Source organism: Phyllopteryx taeniolatus, chromosome 12 (assembly GCF_024500385.1).
Source record: "Phyllopteryx taeniolatus isolate TA_2022b chromosome 12, UOR_Ptae_1.2, whole genome shotgun sequence".
NCBI lineage: Eukaryota > Metazoa > Chordata > Actinopteri > Syngnathiformes > Syngnathidae > Phyllopteryx > Phyllopteryx taeniolatus.
The window spans coordinates 3,559,462-3,583,423 of NC_084513.1; the positions used below are offsets into that span (position 1 = coordinate 3,559,462).

At 42.5% G+C, this 23,962-nt stretch overlaps 1 protein-coding gene across 1 annotated transcript in view; it reads left to right on the forward strand.

Moving 5' to 3' along the window:
* Positions 1-965: 965 nt before the first annotated feature.
* cwc22 (CWC22 spliceosome associated protein homolog) overlaps positions 966-23,962 on the forward strand; it is a 30,439-nt gene continuing 7,442 nt past the window's right edge. The window contains exons 1-15 of the mRNA XM_061792369.1: positions 966-1,144; positions 1,381-1,425; positions 1,682-1,896; positions 2,078-2,307; positions 3,801-4,031; positions 4,100-4,228; positions 5,744-5,912; positions 6,857-6,910; positions 6,998-7,133; positions 8,277-8,483; positions 14,403-14,465; positions 14,880-14,975; positions 15,059-15,140; positions 17,638-17,698; positions 17,782-17,859. Of these exons, the coding sequence (XP_061648353.1) occupies positions 1,383-1,425; positions 1,682-1,896; positions 2,078-2,307; positions 3,801-4,031; positions 4,100-4,228; positions 5,744-5,912; positions 6,857-6,910; positions 6,998-7,133; positions 8,277-8,483; positions 14,403-14,465; positions 14,880-14,975; positions 15,059-15,140; positions 17,638-17,698; positions 17,782-17,859 (1,794 nt within the window). The 5' untranslated portion in view covers positions 966-1,144; positions 1,381-1,382. The remainder of the gene's footprint in view (positions 1,145-1,380; positions 1,426-1,681; positions 1,897-2,077; positions 2,308-3,800; positions 4,032-4,099; positions 4,229-5,743; positions 5,913-6,856; positions 6,911-6,997; positions 7,134-8,276; positions 8,484-14,402; positions 14,466-14,879; positions 14,976-15,058; positions 15,141-17,637; positions 17,699-17,781; positions 17,860-23,962) is intronic.

The window sequence follows — 23,962 nt, forward strand, 5'->3', positions numbered from 1 at the left end:
TGAATGGATAGAAATGAGACCAAAACTGTGAAAATATATTACTATCGGTGATTGTCTTCAAATATTAAAATAGGAAAATAATGCAAGACTGGTGGATAAAGTAAACAAAAGTTTACTTTAATTTTTTAAAGTTTCGTTCACTTTCCCTCTCTCACACACACCACTGACACTGATGTGATAAATGACCTTTACCCTTGCTCACATTCTGACATCACACAGCTACAAATACCAAACTACAAGAATGTCTTGTTTTTACTTTGTTAGAAGTCTACTTCAGTGTTTGTTACCAAAGAACACACTGACATGGTTTAAAAGTATACTTGGTGTTTGCTGATGTCAGAAAAACATAGATAGCTAGATAGATAGATAGATAGATAGATAGATAGATAGATAGATAGATAGATAGATAGATAGATAGATAGATAGATAGATGAGTAGGTAGATAGGTGGGTTGGCGGGCGGATGGAAGGATTGATTGATTGATACGTACGTTGACCATAACGATTTATTAACAATACTAGTCCTATGTATACATGGTGACGAACTAATGAGGAAACGACAAGAACCGGGATAAACAAAATATATTTTTTAAAGTTTGTATTTGGGTTTGCGAATGACGGAAAGGAACACTAACCCGGAAGCAAATCTGACCCGGAAGCCACTTGTGCGATTGTTGAAGAATGTCGTCTTTATTTATTTATACTAACGGTTCTATATGGAAGCAACGACTCTTACAATGAACCAAAAACAGACCAAAAAAAATAACTACGTTTTTTTTCATTTGTACCTCTGACCTAGAATTTATTTGAGCGATTGGTGAAAATATTCCGATTAATTTATTATGAATACTAACTGTAATAAATGTAAACAGCGACTATTCAAATGAACAAAAAAAAAAGAAAAATATGTTTTTCGTTTTTATTCATAATTTTGTTTTTACCTGTTTTCATGAATTTAGACAGCCAACTCTGACCCGGAAGTTAATCAAGCGATTGGCGATTATTATCCGCCATAAGTGTGTTTTCTCTGTAATTTAGCGGCGAAATAAAGGACAAACTGACTGTTTTGATGCGCGATTAAACATACAAAAGTCGACGAAGGGGAAAGAAGACGAGGGAGTTTGTGCCTAAAGAGGACTGAAAAGGTAAGTCCCTACGAGACAGATTTGGCGGAGCTAGCATTAGCACGAGTGAACACAGCCTGAAAACGCAAAAAAAGAAAAAGAAAAGTGTTTTAAATGTAGATTAAATCACGACCATCTCTGACGTGACTTGGAATTTACATGTATATATATATATATAACTACCCAATAATATCGAAAGACTTAATTAAATACGGGTTCGTTTTTATGCATTGATTAGTAATGTCTGTGTGTTTCAGATATGGACTCTCCAAGCACAAGTACTGCTCAAAATCGACACAATGGTGAGTTAGAAGTAAATGTTAAATAATATACTGCAAGCGTGTCAAACTTATTTTAATTGCGGGCTACATCGTATTTATGGTTATCCTCAGGAGGCCAGTTTTGTAACGTTGTGTTTTGTTACAGTATAGCATTTTTATAATTTTTTTGGGTGACAAAATAAAAAATGTTTTAGATCGGACAATGCGTTTTTGTGCGCACGTATATGGCACTTTTAGGCCAAATACTAAAGTGTGTTTTTTATTGGTGTGTCCCCAGGGGAGTCCAACGAGGACCCTGCGCCGCAACAGGATTCCTCTGTTCCCAAGAGTCCAAACAAAGAAGAAGAAGAAAGAGGAGGAGGCGAACCTGATGATGGTGGCAGCAGTCCGGCAGGAAGTGTCAGCTCAGACAGCGACAGTGACAGCAGCAGCAGCGAGGACGAACACCGTGTGGCCATGAGGAAGATCAGGAGCAGTGTGGCTCAGATCACAGTAAGAACAGGCTAACCCTACCACATGTAAACTCGTGTATACACTATGTCCGATGAGTTTACATAAACAAGAAAAATATATTTTTTTTCCATTGAAATACTCACTGAGCTGTGGTCTCAGATCACACGTGATGATGTTTTCGCTGGCCGACATTTTGAAACATGACCATGCTTGTTTGCAGAGTTTCACAGAACAACAGCCGCCGGGTTTTGTAGAACCGGACGGTTCCAGATCCAGAAGCAGAGACAAGTCCAAATCAAAATCCAGGGAACAAGACGGATCCAGGTCCAGAAGCCGAGACCGGTCCAGAGGACGAAACAGGTCCAGGTCCAGAGAACGAGAGCGATCCAGGGGACGAGACCGGTCCAAGTCCAGAGAGCGTTATCGTTACGACAGAGGACGGCATCCTAGGTGAGAAGATTGTCACCAGCTTGAAGTGGCCATGTGATCAACACGGGGAGCTCTTGTAACTACATATCAAAATATTTGACAATGACATCTGTCCACTCTCTTCGCTCACATTTAGTGAAGGAGAGGTCTTAAATTTGTCACGGGCATATATGGGATACTGGCCCATATATGCCCGTGACAAATTGCTCATTTTATGATGTCAAATTGTTGAATATTTAGATGTTTATTTATTAAAAATCAGCTTTTCATACATGTTTTGACATAAGGGACATTTTTCAAACAGAGCAAGTAGCATTTTCGTATCTGTAAAGAACACATTTTTATTGATATTATTTATAATTTGACTTAAGTTAATGCTGGGAAAAATCTGTTTCAAAGCATGTTTGTGACCAGGAGAGATAAAGCAAGTACCAAAGGGGGAAAACAAAAAAACTAAAAGCAAAACGTTTTGGGAATAATGTCTTTGTCATTTGCTTTAACAACATAAGAAAAAAAGGATTTTCTGAGGAGAAAATAAAGATTTTGTTTCAAGGCCATAACCCCCTGCCCTACAAATAATATTCTATTGTTTATGTTCACATTTAGTCAAGAAGTGTTAAATTTGACTTCTTCAAACATGCAAATGCTACTTTTGTTGACAGTTGGTCCTTGGTGGAGGTATCGCATTAGACAGCAAAACTTGCAAAGTGGATCACAATGCGTTCTTTCTACTTCTTACCATGACACATATTCTGTTTATACCATACATATACGTACTTTGTTGGAGTGTCAGGTGCCGAAACTTATCTGACTTCCGTGTTGCCATTTGTCTTCCTCACAATTGATGTGACAAGCTGAGATTCACTGCCTAATCTTTATCTTCTACTCCAAAACTGTGCTGATCTCAAACCCAAAGTGGTGTAACGCTGCCATCTACTGGTGTCTGTTATTCATAACAGTGGTGTACAAAACTGAATTCCACAGACAAGCTGGGCGAGACCCCCTTGCAAGCCTACCTGTTGAAAAACCTACTTGACGAATATATTCATCGGTGCCAGTAAACAGTTGGATCTAGTGGCTGACACGGATGGATTTTGACTCCTGGTCCCCCTCACTCCCAGAGAGATTGATCCCATTCACTCCCAATACCGAGCCAAATTTTTACAGAATCCTCTTCCCATCCTATTTTCCCCCTTTTGATGCCCAGTCAATCCTGCTCCGTGTTTATTAGTATCTTGAAAGTTACTGAGAGTATGGTTTCCACTACCGGTGACTTTGTTGTCGTAGTTCTCATTCCCACCCGCTCCCAGTGACTTTCGCTCCCGATCCTGGCTAATCAGGTGATTAAGGGTGAAATTCACTCCATCTCACGGGACCCGGTCGGAATCCCGAAAAAATGTTGGCCTCTAGTTGGATCCCAGTTGACGGATAGAAATGTCCACAGCAGCCAATTTGTTAATTAAGGTAAAAAAATTATTTGAGCAATGTGGTCTTTGACTGTGGTGTCTACACAGGGATCGCTATATCGGTCGCCACGATGAAAGCAACCGGGGCCGTGAGCGAGACCATCGGGGCCGTGGCCGTAGCCGCTCCCCCTCATGGGATGGCCAGCCGGCATCAGCCAATGAGCCACTGGCCAAGAAGAAGAAGGAAGAGCTGGACCCCATCCTGACCCGGACAGGTGGCGCCTACATCCCGCCCGCCAAGTTGCGCCTTATGCAGCAACAGATCACCGACAAGAGCAGGTAGGCTGCTTATTTCTTTTGCTTGAGATGTGTTCAAGAGGCCTGAAAGTCCACCCCCTGCCGCACAGCTTGGCCTATCAGAGGATGAGCTGGGAGGCGCTGAAGAAGTCCATCAACGGTTTAATCAACAAAGTGAACGTGTCCAACATCGTCAACATCATCCAGGAGATCTTGCAGGAGAACATCGTCAGGGGAAGGTCAGGTCGTACGCGCACACACACGCGCACGCAAAATGTGAAAACCTGGCAAACCCATTCTAAAAACATTCAAATTAACTGAATTAAAAAAAAATAAAAAATCTAAAGGAAAAAATAACTAATTAAAAATCCCAAACTGTTCTAACCTTGACACTACAGGTTCAACAATTAATCTATTGATCAACAGCTAATCAATTAATGAACAACTCTTTTGATAATCAGTTAATTGTTTAGAGACCTTGTTTTACTTAAAATTTTCCAAATCCTCTGATTTAAGCCTCGCACCAGTAAATCTCCGATTTCTGTAGTCCTCCACGAAAGCAGACTGATTATCTTCGTGAATCTAAATAAGACATTTGCAAACATCTGCTTTTACTTTGGAAAACAATAATCAACATTTTTGCAGATTTTCTTTTGGCTGTTACGGGCCAAACCAGTAACTGAATCATAATCAATTCATGTTTCTGCCGCCAATTTGAAATAGGGTCCTCTTTCTCAATAAAGGGATGGAAATTGAAAAATGTTTTTATCCGATTCATTGATTAATTGAAAAAATAATTGACAGATGGATTGATTGCATCATTAATTACAGCCCTACAATGCATAACATAAAAACTACAAAAAAATTAACAAGCCCTCTCTAAGAACTAATTATAACTGAGTTTTGAGTAAAAAGGGGAATTTTTTTTATTAAAAATCCAAAACTTTTATAACCTTGACATGGACATACCAGAATCATCCATCCATCCATTTTCTACACCACTTCTTCTCACTAGAGTCGCGGGTTTGCTGGAGCCTGTCCCACCTAACTGCGGGCAGGAGGCGGCGAACACCCTGAACTGGTTGCCAGCCAATCGCAGGGCACATATAAACAAACAACCATTCACACCTACGGGCAATTCAGAGTCTTCAATTACCCTACCGTGCATGTTTTTGGGATGTGGGAGGAAACCGGAGTACCCGGAGAAAACACACGCAGGCACGGGAAGAACCTGCAAACTCCACACAGACGAGGCTGGATTTGAACCCCAGTCCACAGAACTGTGAGGCGGATGTGCTAACCAGTCACCCACCGTGCCGCCCATATACCAGAATCAGAATCGGTTTATTTATAACCCACAGTACTACATTACAACTGAAAGACTCTTACCACGGATGCACAAAATGCAGACTTTTCTCTAAGTTGTTGGACGTAAGGAGCATTTGGAGAAGCAGCACACGAAATTGCCACAGGTGATGGCGTGACTGCATTTTCACCCGCCGCGACATAGATGGCCGTCGCTACGGCGGCTGCAATCTCAGCGGCAAAGCAGAGCAACTTGGATGGATCTAATGTAACGACGACACAAGTTCAGAAAGCTCAAGTTTTGTCTGTGCGTGTTAAGTTTTTGGTCTTGCAAATTAATTAAAAGGTTTAAGAGTTAGAAGGCTGAAAAAGGTCCCGAGTGGAAACGACACAAAAAGAGGGAAAATGAAATAAAATGGGTGGATTTGTGTGTGTGTGTATGTGTTCAGGGGTCTGCTGGCACGCTCTGTGCTGCAGGCGCAGTCAGCGTCTCCCATCTTCACGCACGTCTATGCTGCAGTGGTGGCCATCATCAACTCCAAGTTCCCGCAGATCGGAGAGCTCATCCTCAAGCGACTTATCCTCACATTCAGGCGCGGATACCGGCGCAACATCAAGGTGTGTTTTGGAAGACGGAGGACACAAAGTTGCTCATGTCCATGCCACATGGGCTTACAGTATAAAATGGATGCTGTTATCTGTTGTTACCATCATGTGCATGTAAAACTGTTTATTTTACCAGTATTATTTTGTTATTTTAATCGCATTTTGTTATAATTAGTAATACTAATTTGTATTTCTATTTAATATTTTGTAATTTTCTAAATTTGACAAAATACTACCATGTTAATAGTGACCTTAACGATCAAGCAATGTTAACCACATGACTAGAGCCCACCCTGTACTGTAAATTTCTTTCTAATTAAATTAGATTAAATGTAACAATTGCCATGATGATTCTCTTTTGTTACATCTATTTTGTCATGTAAAAAATTATAAAAATACCTTTTTCAAGAAAAGTCAATCTTGAAGTTAGTTGTATTTTAATAATACATACATATTGTAATTTATATAGCCCCTTTAAAGAAGTCCAAGGAAAAACGGCAATCTTATGCTTATTGCTCTTTTTTTTAGAGCAAATGTAGTATTTTTGCAAAAGTATTTTTTTTCGAATAAAAAGTTGAATTTCACGGAAATTGTTTCTTTTCAAGGAAGAGGTCATAGTCTAAAAAGTGTAAAGATGGATTTTTTTTTTTTTAGTCCTACTTATTCAACAAAACAGAATAAATTTGATTTTTTTTTTTCAATTAAGTCATCATTTGACCATAATGGGATTGTTTTTCAAGATGAAGTAGAAGTCTTCCATGATTTAAAAAATAAATTATTTTTCAGTTTTAATTGTACAGAATTTTTTTTGTCATTTTGTGAATTTTGTTCTATTTTTGAGAAATGTAATTAAATTTAACTTTACAAAAATAGTCATATTTTTCAATGCATATGAAGTTTTATTTTCTAAATTAAAAAAGCCCTTATGTTAACCTTTTGTGCGTTTTATTTTCCAGCAACAATGTCTGACATCGTCTAAATTCGTGGGTCACCTCATCAACCAGAATGTGGTACGTACTCCGTCGTCCGTCAGGTCGCTCGGCAGGCGGTGGCGCTGTTACTGTTTCTCACGCTTGGGTGTACCTCGCCCTCATCAGGCCCACGAGGTTCTGTGTCTAGAGATGCTGACGCTGCTTCTGGAGCGGCCCACTGACGACAGCGTGGAGGTGGCCATTGCCTTCCTCAAGGAGTGCGGCCTCAAGCTCACCGACGTCTCCCCCCGCGGAATCAACGGTGAACTCGCTGACTATTTAATTTCAGTCAAATAACAATTTAGGGGACACTTAGTATTGGAGCTATGACTCGCTATCTAAATCCCCAATCGCTATTTGCACTGACCGTAATTAATGACTAGCGAATCACACTTGAATCATTACGGCTTGTACTATTCCGAAATAAAGACGTGTCATTGTCCAACAAATGAAAACTATCTATAGCCCCCTAGTTCAGTCCTGGACACGGTGTTTTTTTTTGAGTCGCAGGTTTTGGCACAACACCAGAGAAGACAGCTGATGCATTTTGGCTCTCGTGTTTTAGCAACTTCTTCTTCTTTTTAGTTTAGAATAGCTTACTTGAACCGGGACCCATTGCTGCAACGTGGCCGTGGTCTGTTGTACGCCGGTCTCGGCGCCGTAAAATGCGTAAATCCGCGCTGGCTGGCAACATCTGCTTCTACTAAGCCAGCTAGTTAGCTTAGGTGCTACTTAGCGGTAGCTGGCTAGCTCTTGTCAATCATCTGCCATAATGTGTTAAAGGAATCTTGCATAACTTTATCCAATTCATCTGCCGCGCTCGGAGTCTACCATAAACATCTGTGCAGCTCTTCATGGCCATCGAACACGAAGATGATTGTCTCGGGGGAGACTACGGCTCGGTGCTCCACGTGATTGGCTAAAACTGTAGCGTATGGCAGCAAAAGTAAACAAACCATTGTAGCTCTTGTCAAAATAAAATACGTACTTTAATTCATTTTCATTCAAATGGAAAAATTATGATTCAGGATTAATTTTTCCAAGCTGACTCACGAGTGAATCTGAATTTGCACCTATTCGTTCGTAGCTCTGAAAATGATCTTTTTCCATTTGTAATCATAAGATTACTTTCTTGTTTATTCCCAAAAATCTTTTTTTTTTTCCCAAGAAAAAAATTCATCTTAAAAGTATTAAATCTGATTTTTAAAAAAAACAAAAAGATGTAATCTTACGAGAATAGTTTTTTTCAAGATATTTTTTCTTACCATTTTCTACAATATAAAAAAATATTTTTGTGCGCCACCTCCAATTAATATTTTTTTCATGAAAAAATGTGATATATTGGAAAACTGTTATCTTTTCATAGAAGAGTCAGGTAATTGAATGATTATTTTGTTGTTTTCAGCCATATTTGAGCGCCTGCGCAACATCCTGCACGAGTCGGCTATTGACAAGCGCGTGCAGTACATGATAGAGGTGATGTTCGCCATCCGGAAGGACGGCTTCAAGGACCACCCCGTCATCCCCGAGGGTCTCGACCTGGTGGATGAGGACGACCAGTTCACGCACATGTTGCCGCTTGAAGACGAGTACAACACCGACGATGTCCTCAGTGAGTGTGACACATACGTATGTCATATACTTTTTGCAAAACTTACTGTTCAACAACATGGGGCTGAACAGCAAAATTCCCAACAGGTAATACAGTGGACCCTCAATAGAACGAACTAATAGGGCGGGGGGGTTTCGTCCGATATAGCCGATTGTTCGTTACATTTAAGCACTTCTTTTTTTGTTGTTGAGGCCATATGCACCCTTAATACTGTGCAGTACAAAATTGTTTTGTAGGTTTTTTTCGTGGCCTAAATCGCCCAGTAAGTAAATATATAAATAAAAGAAAAAATCTTGAAAATGTTTGAAAGTTTCACATCTTCGTTCAAATCTACCATGCCGGTGTGCTTGGTAATGCTGACATTGTGAAGTTAGGACGTGTTAAATTTAATTGAATACACTACAAAGACAAGATATTTAATGTTCAAACTGATAAACTTTATAGTTTTTAGCAAATAATCATTAACCTAGAATTTTATGGCTGCAACACGTTCCAAAAAAGCTGGGACAGGTGGCAAAAAAAACCTGAGAAAGTTGAGGAATGCTCATCAAACACCTGTTTGGAACATCCCACAGGTGAACAGGCTAATTGGGAACAGGTGGGTGCCATGATTGGGTATAAAAGGAGCTTACCTGAATTGCTCAGTTATTCACAAGCAAAGATGGAGCGAGGTTCACCTCTTTGTGAACAAGTGGTTGAGAAAAGTCGAACAGTTTAAGGACAATGTTCCTCAACGTACAATTGCAAGGAATTTAGGGATTTCATCATCTACGGTCCATAATATCATCAAAAGGTTCAGAGAATCTGGAGAAATCACTGCATGTAAGCGGCAAGGCCGAAAACTAACATTGAATGCCCGTGACCTTCGATCCCTCAGGCGGCACTGCATCAAAAACCGACTTCAATGTGTAAAGGATATCACCGCATGGGCTCAGGAACACTTCAGAAAACCAATGTCAGTAAATACAGTTCGGCGCTACATCCGTAAGTGCAACTTGAAACTCTACTATGCAAAGCAAAACCCATTTATCAACAACACCCAGAAACGCCGCCGGCTTCTCTGGGCCCGAACTCATCTAAGATTGACTGATGCAAAGTGGAAAAGTGTTCTGTGGTCCAACAAGTCCACATTTCAAATTGTTTTTGGAAATTGTGGACGTCGTGTCAAGAGGAAAAGAACCATCCGGACTGTTACGGACGCAAAGTTCAAAAGCCAGCACCTGTGATGGTATGGGGCTGTGTTAGTGCCAATGGCATGGGTAACTTACACATCGGTGAAGGCACCATTAATGCTGAAAGGTTCATACAGGTTTTGGAGAAACATGCTGCCATCCAAGCAACGTCTTTTTCATGGACGCCCCTGCTTATTTCAGCAAGACAATGCCAAACCACATTCTGCACGTGTTACAACAGCGTGGCTTCGTAGTAAAAGAGTGCGGGTACTAGACTGGCCTGCCTGCGGTCCAGACCTGTCTCCCATTGAAAATGTGTGGCGCATTATGAAGCGTAAAATACGACAACTGAGACCCAGACTGTTGAACAGCTGAAGCTGTACGTCAAGCAAGAATGGGGAAGAATTCCACCTACAAAGCTTCAACATTTAGTGTCCTCAGTTCCCAAACATTTATTGAACGTTGTTAAAAGAAAAGGTGGTGCAACACAGTGATTAACATGACCCTGTCCCTGTTTTTTTGGAACATGTTGCAGCCATAAAATTCTAAGTTAATGATTATTTGCTAAAAACAATGAGGTTTTCTCAGTTTGAACATTCAATATATTGTCTTTGTAGTGTATTAAATCAAATATAGGTCGAAGATGATTTGCAAATCATTGTATGCTGTTTTCATTTATGTTTAACACAACGTCGCAACTTCATTGGATTTGGGGTTGTAAGTGACAAATCGAACTATTTTTGGACACATTGTTCACTCCCAGCAGTCCGTTTTATCCAATATTAGTTATATCGGGTTCCGTTTTATTGAGGTTCCACTAATAAATTCCATGACATAAAAATAATTTTATAGTGATTCGGGAGTAGGGAATGAGTGAATGATTCAGAACACAGCGACCATTCACTCATTTCCCTACTTCCGAATCTCTGGGATTTTAAATGGACTTTTTAGGTAACTTTACACAGTAGACCCCCGCTATTCGCAGTGGATTTGGACCGGGCGGGACGGCGAATAGCGAAAGTCTGCGGGTAATTGACACCCATTTAAATTGCATTTGGTCCCGGTAAAAGTCCCTGTACAGTGGTGCCTTAAGAGTGAGCCTTATGGGTTTTTCCCAGATACAAGCTGTTGTTTTTTTTCAATTTTATTATTATTTTATTTTTTGCTCTGACTTTCGAGCGCAGACTAGAGACACGAGCGTATGGTGGCAGTGAACTCATCTCAACTCACTTCTCCACAAGCAGCAGTTTGGCTGATAGTAAAGTTCTTCTTTATAGTAAAGCTCCTGTTTATTGCCACTTCCAGCTGAAGTTTACCGTTAAACTAAACAGAAAGCAAAGAGGATCCACTATATGTGGAACGTCCGGTGACCAAACCCAGAAAACGGTTTGATGACATGATTGTTTGAAGCCGAACTTGCTAAAATGTTGTTTTCTTTTTGGCTGGTGTCCATGGACACAAGTTAAATACATGTACATTATTAATTTCTTGGCCTCGTTGCACTGGCTGCCAGTGCACTTCAGGATTTGTTTTAAAATTCTTTTGTTTACAAATCATTAAATGCCCTTTCCACGCCCTACCTCACAAAGCTTCTTCACCCTTATGAGACCATTCGCTCTCAGTATTAAATATTTTCAATGAGGCAAGAAAACAAATAAATTTCATTTTAAACTTAGCATTTTTTCTTATTGTTCTTAGCATTTCTTGTACGTATATAATAAAAAAAAACACATAAGGCATTAATTAAAAAAGGTATAGCGAGCCTGTTCAACTTTACTTGAATAGCTAGCATTTTGGGATGTGACATAATACAGTAGATTCGTGGCTGTGTGTTTATTAGCTTAGACCAGACTAATTAGACGAGCTGCTGTCGGCCACAACTCAAGCAGCGTTTTCCCAGACTGACTTTTCCTTACGCTGACGTCACACTGCTCACCCCCGCACACCCTCTTAAAGGTGTACACACACAAATACAGTATCAAACTCAATCAAACTTTGATTGCAATGAAACGTTAAATAAGCGGATCCCCGAGGCAGAGCAAATTCCTCGAGCATTTTTTGTTTTCAAAGTACTCGAAACATTTGAGTATTCGTTGCAGCCCTGGTTTGTAATAGCTTCAGTCGAAATAAACTACGCCCAACAGAGCACAGAAGTATACTGTAATATTTGTGTGTACATATGTTTTAACATAATATCCATCCATCCATCCATTTTTTTCTCCCGCTTATCCGAGTTAACACCCCTACGATGAAAGATGTTAACATAATATGCATTCGAATTTTTGCATTTGTGTGTTAGTTTAAAGTAAACAACACACACTGCTGTGTGCACCTTGTGCCTGGATCAGACTACAAGATTGTAGCCCCTTCATTGGCCCGATTTGCTACTGTGGCTGATTTCCCAGGTCAGGAATGACAAAACTCCTTGTAGTGTAATCCACAACCCCACAATTTGTCCCTATGACACCAAAATAAAAAATGTCTCACGCTGGGGTATTGATCTCAAATTTTAAAAAGTCCAGATCGAGACAATTTCTTGACCCAAAGATCCAGAAGGTCATCTCGTGTCTATTTATCGTGATATACTCTATAAGTAAGTTGCCAGCCTAGTCGTATGCTTGTAATCAATATGTCAGTCAAATTCAAAAAGCTTTTGGCATTTATCATAGTCAGGTAACACAGAACTAAGCAAAAATGTGACACTGTTGTACTCCTAAGATTACATACTCTGGCAGAATTTTGTAAAATATTATTATTATTGTTATTATTTTATTTTAAACATGACTTACTGAACAAGGACCATCTCATTATATTATTTATGGTTGTGTTTTGTTTGTTTCATTTCTGAAATGCTTTGATCAAATTTAAAACCCATTTGAAAATTTAAAAAAATTGCCTGATCCTTCATGTTTTCTTTAAACAATTGTACACATCTTACAAATTCTGCCTGGGTCATCAAACGAATGAGCATAACTGTGCAATGTTCTCTCATTTACTAAGTAAAAGTAGAGCTGCATTTCAGAATAAGAACAAGTTAATGAAAAAATAAAGTTATAGGTGTTTAAATAAAGTGCTTAACTTCAGGGGAAAAAAAGTTGAGTTTTCTCTTCTGTTTGGGTTGGGAACTTGACACAACAGTGAAGTCGCAAACAATGTTACATATTTTCTTTAACAAATCTTAAATATTGAACCGTTTTTAGAGGTTATGTTTATTCAAAACATGAATGTTTTGCTTTATAATGGCGTTTCACATGTATGCACTTTTAATAATTTCTCCCAGTGGAAACTTCCCATTGAGAAGTGCAAACAAAAATGACTGGCCGTTCCATTTTCAGCGCTGTTTGTTCCAATGTTCTCTTCCTTTATTCATTTCCTTCTTCATTTTCTTAGTGCAAGCAGACATTCGTCGTTTAATTATGTTTTACATGACAGTTTTACAGTAAACAAAAGCTGGGAGTGACAAACAAGTTGAAGCAAAAATGTTTTGCCTCTTATTTGGAGAATGTTTTGCAAGCACTGTTCAAAGTACGATTGTGATTGGTAGACTGTGTGGGCAGTTGCATGTTGGGAGTTCTTTTCCTCCTACATAGTCAGGACCTCTGCGAATTGATTATCGCACATCGCGATGACGATATCAAACAAAGTATCGTGCAACCCTAATATGTATCTGTCTCCTATGTGTTATGTATTTATTGCTTTCTACAGCACTTTGGTGCACCGTGCGTGCTTTTGAAGTGCTTAACAAATAAAGTTGGATTGGATATTTATACAAATATGATATCGTTCACAGTGCCGCCACATGTAAACATGAACAAAGCCAAAAGATGGTATATATTTGGTGGCTCTGTGGTGACATCTTGTGTTTCGAAAAAAAAAAGACACTGGAGATGTTTAAAGTTCCTTTTGCCCCGGTGTCCTTCGCCAAGTGCTTAGATCTCTTTTACCCAATGCAGAAGTGGGTTGCGCATATACCGCATTATTTCAAACAAGCAAATGCAATGTAGTTTTCTTGTTTGTAGACCAGCCTGCTAGCTTAATGCTAACATGAATGGAAAATGATATTGACATGCTAACATTAGCATCAACAGGCGCTATTTTACAACCAATTATGTAACAGATATTTGAACCCATATGGTGGAACAACACAATTAGACAGACAAGCTAACAACAGGCAGACATATTCTTCATGCTTTGGGGAAACCAACCAATATTATTGCACCCTCTGAGGGAAGTGTTGGTGACTCCTCTCCTTTTGTGTCTGTAGGACTGTATTATACTGCCCTCTGGGGGCCAAGGTGAGCACACTTGAAGGAGCAGCAAAATGAATACAATTCAAGCATTAAATCATGATGTACAAACTAATTATTCATTACATTGTATTGAATTATGTTATTACAATATCTTTTTATAAAGTACAATATTATAGAGTGCCATTTTCCTGATTTAAAAAAAATAATAATATTTTGTTGGGTTTTTGGGGGAGGCGGGATCGGACTAATGGAACTGCATTCATTTCAATGGGCAAAGATGCTTTCAGACAGTGTTTTTTCAGGTACATGTGTTTTCATGGTGTTTTCATTACATTTTCATTATAATTGTACCTCAAGGCACCACTGTACAGTGATTATGGAGTCGCGAATGAGTGAGTGATTCCCAACACAATCCAAAATGCACTACATCCTTTAAAAGTGAACTTGATTTGTCCAAATGATGGATTTTTCACTGTTGTGTGTGTGTGTGTCCATAGATGTGTTCAAGATGGACCCAAACTTCCAAGAAAATGAGGAGAAGTACAAAACGCTGAAGAGAGGTAAGTACATGTGGGACTGTATATCCATATTGCTTTTGGGGTGTGCACTACTGCACAATAGATTAGAATAAGCTTGAAAGCAGTTTATGGCATTTCTGTGGAGGTGAATGTGACCAGCAGTGAGAATAGTCAGCAGCATGTATATTTTAAGAAAACGTGTTAGAAATCATGAAACTTCAAATCGGACACCTAACGAAAAATACATTTTGGCCTTAAAGTTTGAAAAATATTACTTTAGAATAGTTTTTTTTTCTTAGAAACAATCATGACCTTTTTATGGATAACAATTCCCAATAATTGAAATACTTATATCAGTCAAATGTATTGATTTTCAAAAGGAAACTCAGTGGGCCACGTTTTTACCGTTACTGATCAAATTATATGAATATGACCCATCATATGTCCTGTGGGCAGACATCTTGGACGAGGGCAGCAGCGACTCTGGTGAGGAAGGAGACAGCGAGGATGACGAAGATGACGAAGATGGCGATGACAAGCAGGAGGGGGAAGGTGGGACACTGGCGATTTTTCTTCTTCTTCTTCTGTGGTTTTCACGTTACGTGGTAATTGTGCCACATTTTGTGTGTCTTCAGATGAGAAGGTGACCATCTTGGATCAGACAGAGGTCAACCTGGTTGCCTTCAGGAGGACCATCTACCTTGTCATCCAGTCCAGGTCACAAACCCACACGCATGAAAACACACTAAACATGTCTGTGTGTGTGTGTGTGTGTGTGTGTGTGTGTGTGTGTGTGTGTGTGTGTGTGTGTTGCGTGTAGGATTGGGCATCGTTTGAATATCAGTGATTTCGATTCCGGTTCCAAACGATTCTCGATTCCGATTCTTTTAGGGGGCTTGGTCAAAAAAGTTTGCATGGTTTAAATAAATTCAAATTAAAGTCCAAATTATGAACATCCACTTTCTTAGCAGCCCGCAGCATAGACTAAAATCAACATTTGACTTGGGGCTCTTTATAACCAGTATCAATATCAAACCTATGAACTAAAAGGCAATGTGTGTGGAATTAACCCAATTAATTTAATATTCATTAATGAATGTTTCAGCTAAAAGTTAAATATAGCATTGTTAAAATAGTTACTTGGGACTGTTTCATCACATCAAATGGTTTATATGTGCAAGTTTTAACACCCTGTTTTTAGCTTGTAGCCTTTTATTTTGAAGGGTACGGACTCCGCGGAACTCAGCATTTTGGCATGAAAAGTAACTTCACACGACACCGGTGATTTTTATTTATTTATTTAATTTTTTAAATTTATTTTTTATGGACTGAGCCAAATGCTATAAAACGCTGATTCTTTTCTTTACCACCGATGAAGGACAAGGTTAGTGTTTGTGATACTGTGAGACAACGTTTATGTGAATTTTGTCCCAATTCATTGTGATGTAAAGTTGCTACGGTGAAGTTTTAGCCGAGTGTTAAGCTTTTTTATCATTGATATTTTTTTGGGGGGTCATCTGTACTTACGTTGGTTTGAAGACTAAAATAAACGTTAAAAACCATCAGTGCAAAATTGCAACCAACCATTTACCTTGTTAGCGGTCTCAATGTTTGCATCGATGCATTTTATTGTTTCACTCACCCAGTTGACTGAGAGTTGACTTGACTGAAGCTCCGCGCGGTGTAGGGTGAGGCTCGGAGCGCGTCAGACGCTACACATCGTGAAAGCCTCCTTTGCACAATATAATCTTATTCCAAGTGTTGTACTGAGGCGACTGGTCATTCATTTTAACAAAGTTAAGAGACACTTTTGTTCGCCACCGCGATTGAGCACAAGCACGTCTTCGTGCGTGTTCTTCTTCGCTGGTTTTCGCCGCTTCTTCGTTGGTTTTTAGCTGGAGTCATCGAAACTGGGAACTGAAATTTTTAAATTTGAAAGATTCCGGGAGAACCGGAACCTTAGTCCCGGTTCCAATCGGTTCTCGATTCTCGATGCCCAACCCTTGTTGCGTGTGGGTTTATGTTCGTGTGTGTTCATGTCTGTTTGTGTATGTGTTCTTATCAGTGTGTGTGTGTGCGCATGTGTTCATGTCTTTGTGTGAGACTCTGCGTGTCCATCTGTGTCCTTGTATGTGACTGTGTATCCGTGTGTGCGTGTGTGTCCAAAAGTTTGTAACAGAGTGTGTGTTCTTGTATCTGTATGTGTGATTGTGTCCTAGTTAATGTGGTTCAATTAAAGAAAACATCACAGTTCTGGACAGCAGCATCAAACACTGAGGCAGCTTGAGTGAAAGTAACACACACACACACACGTTTACACACACACTCTTACACTCACTTCTTTATACTCGCGTGGACGGTGACCGCGCTGACGTCACCGTTTGTTCCGCACGTAGTTTGCCTTTATACTCTAGCGCAACCGACGCGCGCAGTTTTGAAAATGTCCTGCAGCTCTCCTCCAAGTCGGGGGTGTGGCTACGGCTGGTATTGGCTAGGAGGCCACAGGGTGGAGTTTCCTCTGCATTTTTTGGCCATTTCCGGGAAGCCGTTTTTACTTTCCTTTCAGTAACAAGGAACAAAGCAACAACAATGGCGACCGTGGAACAGTGTCTGCTTGAATAAATCGACCTAGATGACCAGATGATACGTTTAATTATGCTGCAAAATTGATCGAGAAGGCGGCGGAGTAGATGGTATGTAGAACCAAGGGGCACGCTGAGTACGTCATCACAGCTTGTGACTAAAAAGGACCAATCACGAGAGATGATCTCCGCAGCGTTCAACGGGCAGCCACAATTTTTGCCGTGTGCGCGTCATGCTATGCAGAGGGGCCGCGCGGGCCAATTGGTCAGTCACGTGATGCAAAGCGGGCGTTGTCGGCCGTGCGACCGCAGGAGTTTAAAGAGGCCTTTAGTGTCCACTTCATTAGGCGCACACTCTAATGACATCCAAGAGCAAAGCAATTTGTCTTGATAAAGGTACAGTTCAGTTAGCTTTCCAATTAAAGAATATGTTTATTATTGTGTCGTTTCATACTTGAGAGAGTTTGACCACCTGATAAATAAAGTGACAAACATTTGTGAGTGACTCGAAACTCACTGGTGGCTACCAGTTAGTTAGCACGTAGCATAGGAAGCTTCTCAGAATAAAGGGTGAGAAGGAGGATAAGTTGGAAAAATGACTCATTCTTTTGCGTCTTGACTTCGTTGTGCAGTTTGGACTTTGAGGAGTGTGCTCACAAGCTCATCAAGATGGACTTTCCCGATAGTCAGACGGTACCCCACACACAAACGCACACACCTTTGACATAGTGGTTGGTGAACAGACCCCTAATGTGTCCATTAATTTGTACGCGTAGAAGGAGCTTTGCAACATGATTCTTGACTGCTGCGCTCAACAGAGGACCTACGAGAAGTTCTTTGGCCTGCTAGCAGGGGTGAGAAACACAGAGACTATGCAGTGAGCCTCCGTTTATTTTTTGGGGGATAAATTCCAGACCCACCCGTGACTGGTAAAAATCTGTGTTATACATAAACCATGTAAGAAAACATTGTTTTTATGTAGTTTTACCCCTACTAGACCCTTGAAACACATTTACAGTAAACCCCCTGCTATTTGCGAGGGATGGGGACCGTGAATTGTGAAAAGCTGCAAATCATTGATGTGCCTTTTAAAATTAGTTCTGTCATTATCAAATCTTTTTAGAATCGCTTCTCCTATTGATTATTACTCGAATAAACGATTCATAATCCCCCCCACCCCCAAAAAAAATATACAACTAACATGTCATTGTATTCTCCTTTATGAGGGATTGACTTCTAGCCTCAAACTGCATATATTGGTACTGAGTGTATGTTATAAATTTGGTGTACAGAATTTGAGATGACAAAATGCTAAATGGTAAGCAATCTCGATTAGCATTAGCGCGCGAGCGATTACCATTGTAGGTCTAAAAACGCTAATTACCATTTAGCTCACTCATACATCATATTATATGTACATTACACATCTAACAGTGTCTTAAAAAAGTTGACAAAGTTTAATAGTGGCCCAACACTGCATCCGTCTGTAATAAATGTCCGTGTGAAACATTTGTTCCGGCGGTGCAAACATGGTTCTGGGCAGAACTTTTTTTTGTCCCAGTGGAGCTACTAGGCAGAAATTTCACGCTGACCTATTTTGAATTCGACTTAGCCAAACTGGTTTTTAGTTTTTGTGTTTATTTGTTTCCTCCCCCATTCCTACTCACAATTGACATGGAAGAAAAAAAATCATGAATATGTGGGGGATGGATAGGGTGTAGAAAAAAACATACACGAATAAGTGGGGGGTTTGTCCAAAAAGAAATCTACAAATAGGGGAATTCACGAATGCTGAAGTGAAAATACGCAGGGGTCCGCTGTAAACTTAAGACACTTTTTCAATTATTCTTTAGCGCCTGTTTTTGCTGTGGGAGAAGTGGGAGATTATTGTATAAAATCACTCTAAGGAAATGAAAAGGCTCGCTCGCTGTGTTCTCCAAATAAGATATCAAGCGTGCTTCCTTTGTGTTTAATTTGCCACTCCCACTTGTTTATTGCAGGCTTTACACGATCGGGATTTTTGGGACCGATCAGAGAGTTAAAAAAAAACGATCACCGATCCGATCACAAGCTGGAACAATATGTCTATTTAAATGACTTCTTCATTTACTGTATATACTTGTGTACTTAATTGCTAAAAAAAATTATATTTACGATACATAATGTATCTTCATCTATTTATGCCAGTGAGGCATACTGACAGACAGAATAAATTAATGGTCTTCTATTAGATTGCAGGAAGTACATACAGTAATTAATGTATCCACTTTTTGTGACATTTTTGTTTATTGGTGTGCCGTAAGATTTTTCAGTTGTAAAATATGTGCCTTGGCGCCATAAACGTTGGAAATCACTGCTCTAGTCAGATCATGTATTCTAATCAGTCAGGTTAAATCCAACATTACAACATGACAGAAATAATGGGTGCTAACTTATTGTAATTAAAAAACTTCACACACACACCAAAACTTTAGAGCATGATTCGACAGAACGCCTGCATGTTCGCTTCCAGCCGTTAGTGCTAGCTTGCTAGGCTACATAACCTTTTGTTGCCTGCTTGCGAGCGGTATCGTATTAAAAGTACATGAACATACCTCAAGCAAGCCTTAAACAAACGTCCTCTCCCGAGCACCGGTGACCACCAACACACGTTTTCCCCCATTTTGTTCTTATAAACACACGACACGATCCATTATTGTTGTCGTTGGTAATGAGTGTATCCGGTCGTGTTTGAGGTGACAAGATGAAGCCCAGTGATGGGCAACGGGATGCGGTGATATCGGAATACAAGATTTTATTGCAGTAGTCTGATATAGTGCAATGGTGAAAGATCAAATTTATCTTGTAGTCTAGTTTATTGTAAAACTGACATAACCAAATCTCTCAGAAGCATGTGGGAAAATGTTTTCGGGTCTGATGAAAGCAAGGTTGAACTTTTTGGCCATAATTCCTAAACAAACACCGCTAATCACCAAAAGAGCAGCATACCAACAGTGAATGGTGCTGGCACCCATGCTTTGGAACTCTTTTTCTACAGCTGGGACTGGGGGTTTAGTTAAGGTGGAGGAAATTGTGAACAGTTCCAGATAGCAGTCAGTGTTAGCACAAAACCGTCAGGCATCTGTTAAAAAACGTCAAGAAAAGCCTACAAGAACAGCTAAAGTTTATTTGTCGCTAATCAGAGACACTTTAAATGGTGGCAGGTGTGTGCAGACTCCCATTTAACATATGATGGATATGATTAGTTCATTCTGAACACAGCTACATCCTCAGTTAGGAGAGGGTGCATACTTGTGCAACCAGTGGAACCTTGATAGAAGGGACTAATAGGGGTGGGTGGGTTTCCCGATGCAGCCAATTGTCCATTACTTAGAGCACGTGTTTTTTTTCCAGGCCATATGCACCCATATTGCTGTACTGTACAAAATTTTTTGTAGGTTGTTTTTTTTTCGTGGCCTAAAACACCCAGTACAAAACAAAGAACTTGTCAATTTAATTTTTCAAAAATCTTGAAAAGTTACACATTTTATCCAAGCTTACCACACCGTTGTTCTTGGTCATGGTAACATTGTTGATGTGGGCAAGTCTCTTTCATGAGCAGCGAATAATTAGTGTGCTTCCTAGTTCCAGATCAATTAGCAAAGGCAAACAGCTTGAAATTTTTTTTTACAAAAAAACTGTTGCCATCCATCCATCCATCCATCCATTCTCTACCGCTTATCCGGGTCGGGTCGCGGGGGCAGTAGCTTCAGCAGGGACGCCCAGACTACCCTCTCCCCAGCCACTTCATCCAGCTCTTCCGGGGGGATCCCGAGGCGTTCCCAGGCCAGCCGAAGGATGTAGTCTCTCCAGCGCGTCCTGGGTCGTCCCCGGGGTCTCCTCCCGGTGGGACATGCCCGGAACACCTCACCAGGGAGGCGTCCGGGAGGCATCCGAATCAGATGCCCCAGCCACCTCATCTGGCTCCTCTCAATGCGGAGGAGTAGCGGCTCTACTCTGAGATCCTCCCGGATGACCGAGCTTCTCACCCTATCTCTAAGGGAGAGCCCGGACACCCTGCGGAGGAAACTCATTTCGGCCGCTTGTATCCGGGATCTTGTTCTTTCGGTCACGACCCACAGCTCATGACCATAGGTGAGGGTAGGAACGAAGATCGACCGGTAAATTGAGAGCTTCGCCTTTCGGCTTAGCTCTTTCTTTACCACAACGGAACGATACAAAGTCCGCATCACTGCAGACGCTGCACCGATCCGCCTGTCGATCTCCCGTTCCATTCTTCCCTCACTCGTGAACAAGACCCCAAGATACTTGAATTCCTCCACTTGGGGCAGGATCTCATCCCCGACCTGGAGATGGCATGCCACCCTTTCCCGACTGAGGACCATGGTCTCAGATTTGGAGGTGCTGATTCTCATCCCAGCCGCTTCACACTCGGCTGCGAACTGCTCCAATGAGAGTTGGAGGTCACGGCTTGATGAAGCCAACAGAACCACATCATCTGCAAAAAGCAGAGATGCAATACTGAGGCCACCAAACCAGACCCCCTCTACGCCTCGGCTGCGCCTAGAAATTCTGTCCATAAAAGTTATGAACAGAATCGGCGACAAAGGGCAGCCTTGGCGGAGTCCAACCCTCACCGGGAACGAGTCCGACTTACTGCCGGATATGCGGACCAAACTCTGACTCCGGTCGTACAGGGACCGAACAGCCCGTATCAGGGGGTTCGGTACCCCATACTCCCGAAGCACTCTCCACAGGACTCCCCGAGGGACACGGTCGAACGCCTTCTCCAAGTCCACAAAACACATGTAGACTGGTTGGGCAAACTCCCATGCACCCTCGAGGACCCTGCCGAGGGTGTTGAGCTGGTCCACTGTTCCACGGCCAGGACGAAAACCACACTGCTCCTCCTGAATCTGAGATTCGACTTCCTGACGGACCCTCCTCTCCAGCACCCCTGAATAGACCTTACCAGGGAGGCTGAGCAGTGTGATCCCCCTGTAGTTGGAACACACCCTCCGGTCCCCCTTCTTAAAAAGGGGGACCACCACCCCAGTCTGCCAATCCAGAGGCACTGTCCCCGATGTCCACGCGATGTTGCAGAGGCGTGTCAACCAGGACAGCACCACAACATCGAGAGCCTTTAGGAACTCCGGGCGAATCTCATCCACCCCCGGGGCCCTGCCACCGAGGAGCTTTTTAACTACCTCGGTGACCTCAAACCCAGAGATAGGAGAGCCCGCCTCAGAGAGGGAAGGCGTGTCGGTGGAATTGAGGAGGTCTTCGAAGTATTCTCCCCACCGACTCACAACGTCCCGAGTCGAGGTCAGCAGCGCCCCATCCCCACTATACACAGTGTTGGTGGTGCACTGCTTTCCTCTCCTGAGACGTCGGATGGTGGACCAGAATTTCCTCGAAGCCATCCGGAAGTCTTTCTCCATGGCCTCACCGAACTCCTCCCATGCCCGGGTTTTTGCTTCAGCGACCACCAGAGCTGCATTCCGCTTGGCCAGCCGGTACCCATCAGCTGCCTCAGGAGTCCCACAGGCCAAAAAGGCCCGATAGGACTCCTTCTTCAGCTTGACGGCATCCGTCACCGTTGGTGTCCACCAACGTGTTCGGGGATTGCCGCCACAACAGGCACCGACCACCTTACGGCCACAACTCCGGTCGGCCGCCTCAGCAATGGAGGCGCGGAACATGGTCCACTCGGACTCGATGTCCCCCGCCTCCCCCGGAACATGAGCAAAGTTCTGTTGGAGGTGGGAGTTGAAACTCCTTCTGACAGGGGATTCTGCCAGACGTTCCCAGCAGACCCTCACAATACGTTTGGGCCTGCCACGTCGGACCGGCATCTTCCCCCACCATCGGAGCCAACTCACCACCAGGTGGTGATCAGTTGACAGCTCCGCCCCTCTCTTCACCCGAGTGTCCAAGACATGCGGCCGCAAGTCCGATGACACAACCACAAAGTCGATCATCGAACTGCGACCTAGGGTGTCCTGGTGCCAAGTGCACGTGTGGACACCCTTATGCTTGAACATGGTGTTCGTTATGGACAATCCGTGACGAGCACAGAAGTCCAATAACAGAACACCGCTTGGGTTCTGATCGGGGGGGGCCGTTCCTCCCAATCGCGCCCTTCCAGGTCTCACTGTCATTGCCCACGTGAGCATTGAAGTCCCCCAACAGAACAATGGAGTCCCCAGCGGGAGCGCTCTCCAGCACCCCCTCCAAGGACTCCAAAAAGGGTGGGTACTCTGAACTGCTGTTTGGTGCATAGGCACAAACAACAGTCAGGACCCGTCCCCCCACCCGAAGGCGGAGGGAGGCTACCCTCTCGTCCACCGGGGTGAACCCCAACGTACCGGCGCCGAGCCGGGGGGCAATAAGTATACCCACACCTGCTCGGCGCCTCTCACCATGGGCAACTCCAGAGTGGAAGAGAGTCCAACCCCTCTCGAGAGGACTGGTACCAGAGCCCCAGGTGTGTGTGGAGGCGAGTCCGACTATATCGAGTCGGAACTTCTCGACCTCACACACCAGCTCGGGCTCCTTCCCTGCCAGAGAGGTGACATTCCACGACCCTAGAGCCAGCTTCTGTAGCCGGGGATCGGATCGCCAAGGTCCCCGCCTTCGGCCACCGCCCAGCTCACACTGCACCCGACCCCTATGGCCCCTCCCACAGGTGGTGAGCCCATGGGAAGGGGGACCCACGTTACCCTTTCGGGCTGTGCCCGGCCGGGCCCCATGGGTGCAGGCCCGGCCACCAGGCGCTCGCCTTCGAGCCCCACCACCAGGCCTGGCTCCAGTGGGGGGCCCCGGTGGCCTGCGTCCGGGCAAGGGAAAACGAAGTCCATTGTTTGTCGTCATCATTAGGGGTCTTTGAGCCGTGCTTTGTCTGGTCCCTCACCTAGGACCTGTTTGTCATGGGTGACCCTGCCAGGGGCATAAAGC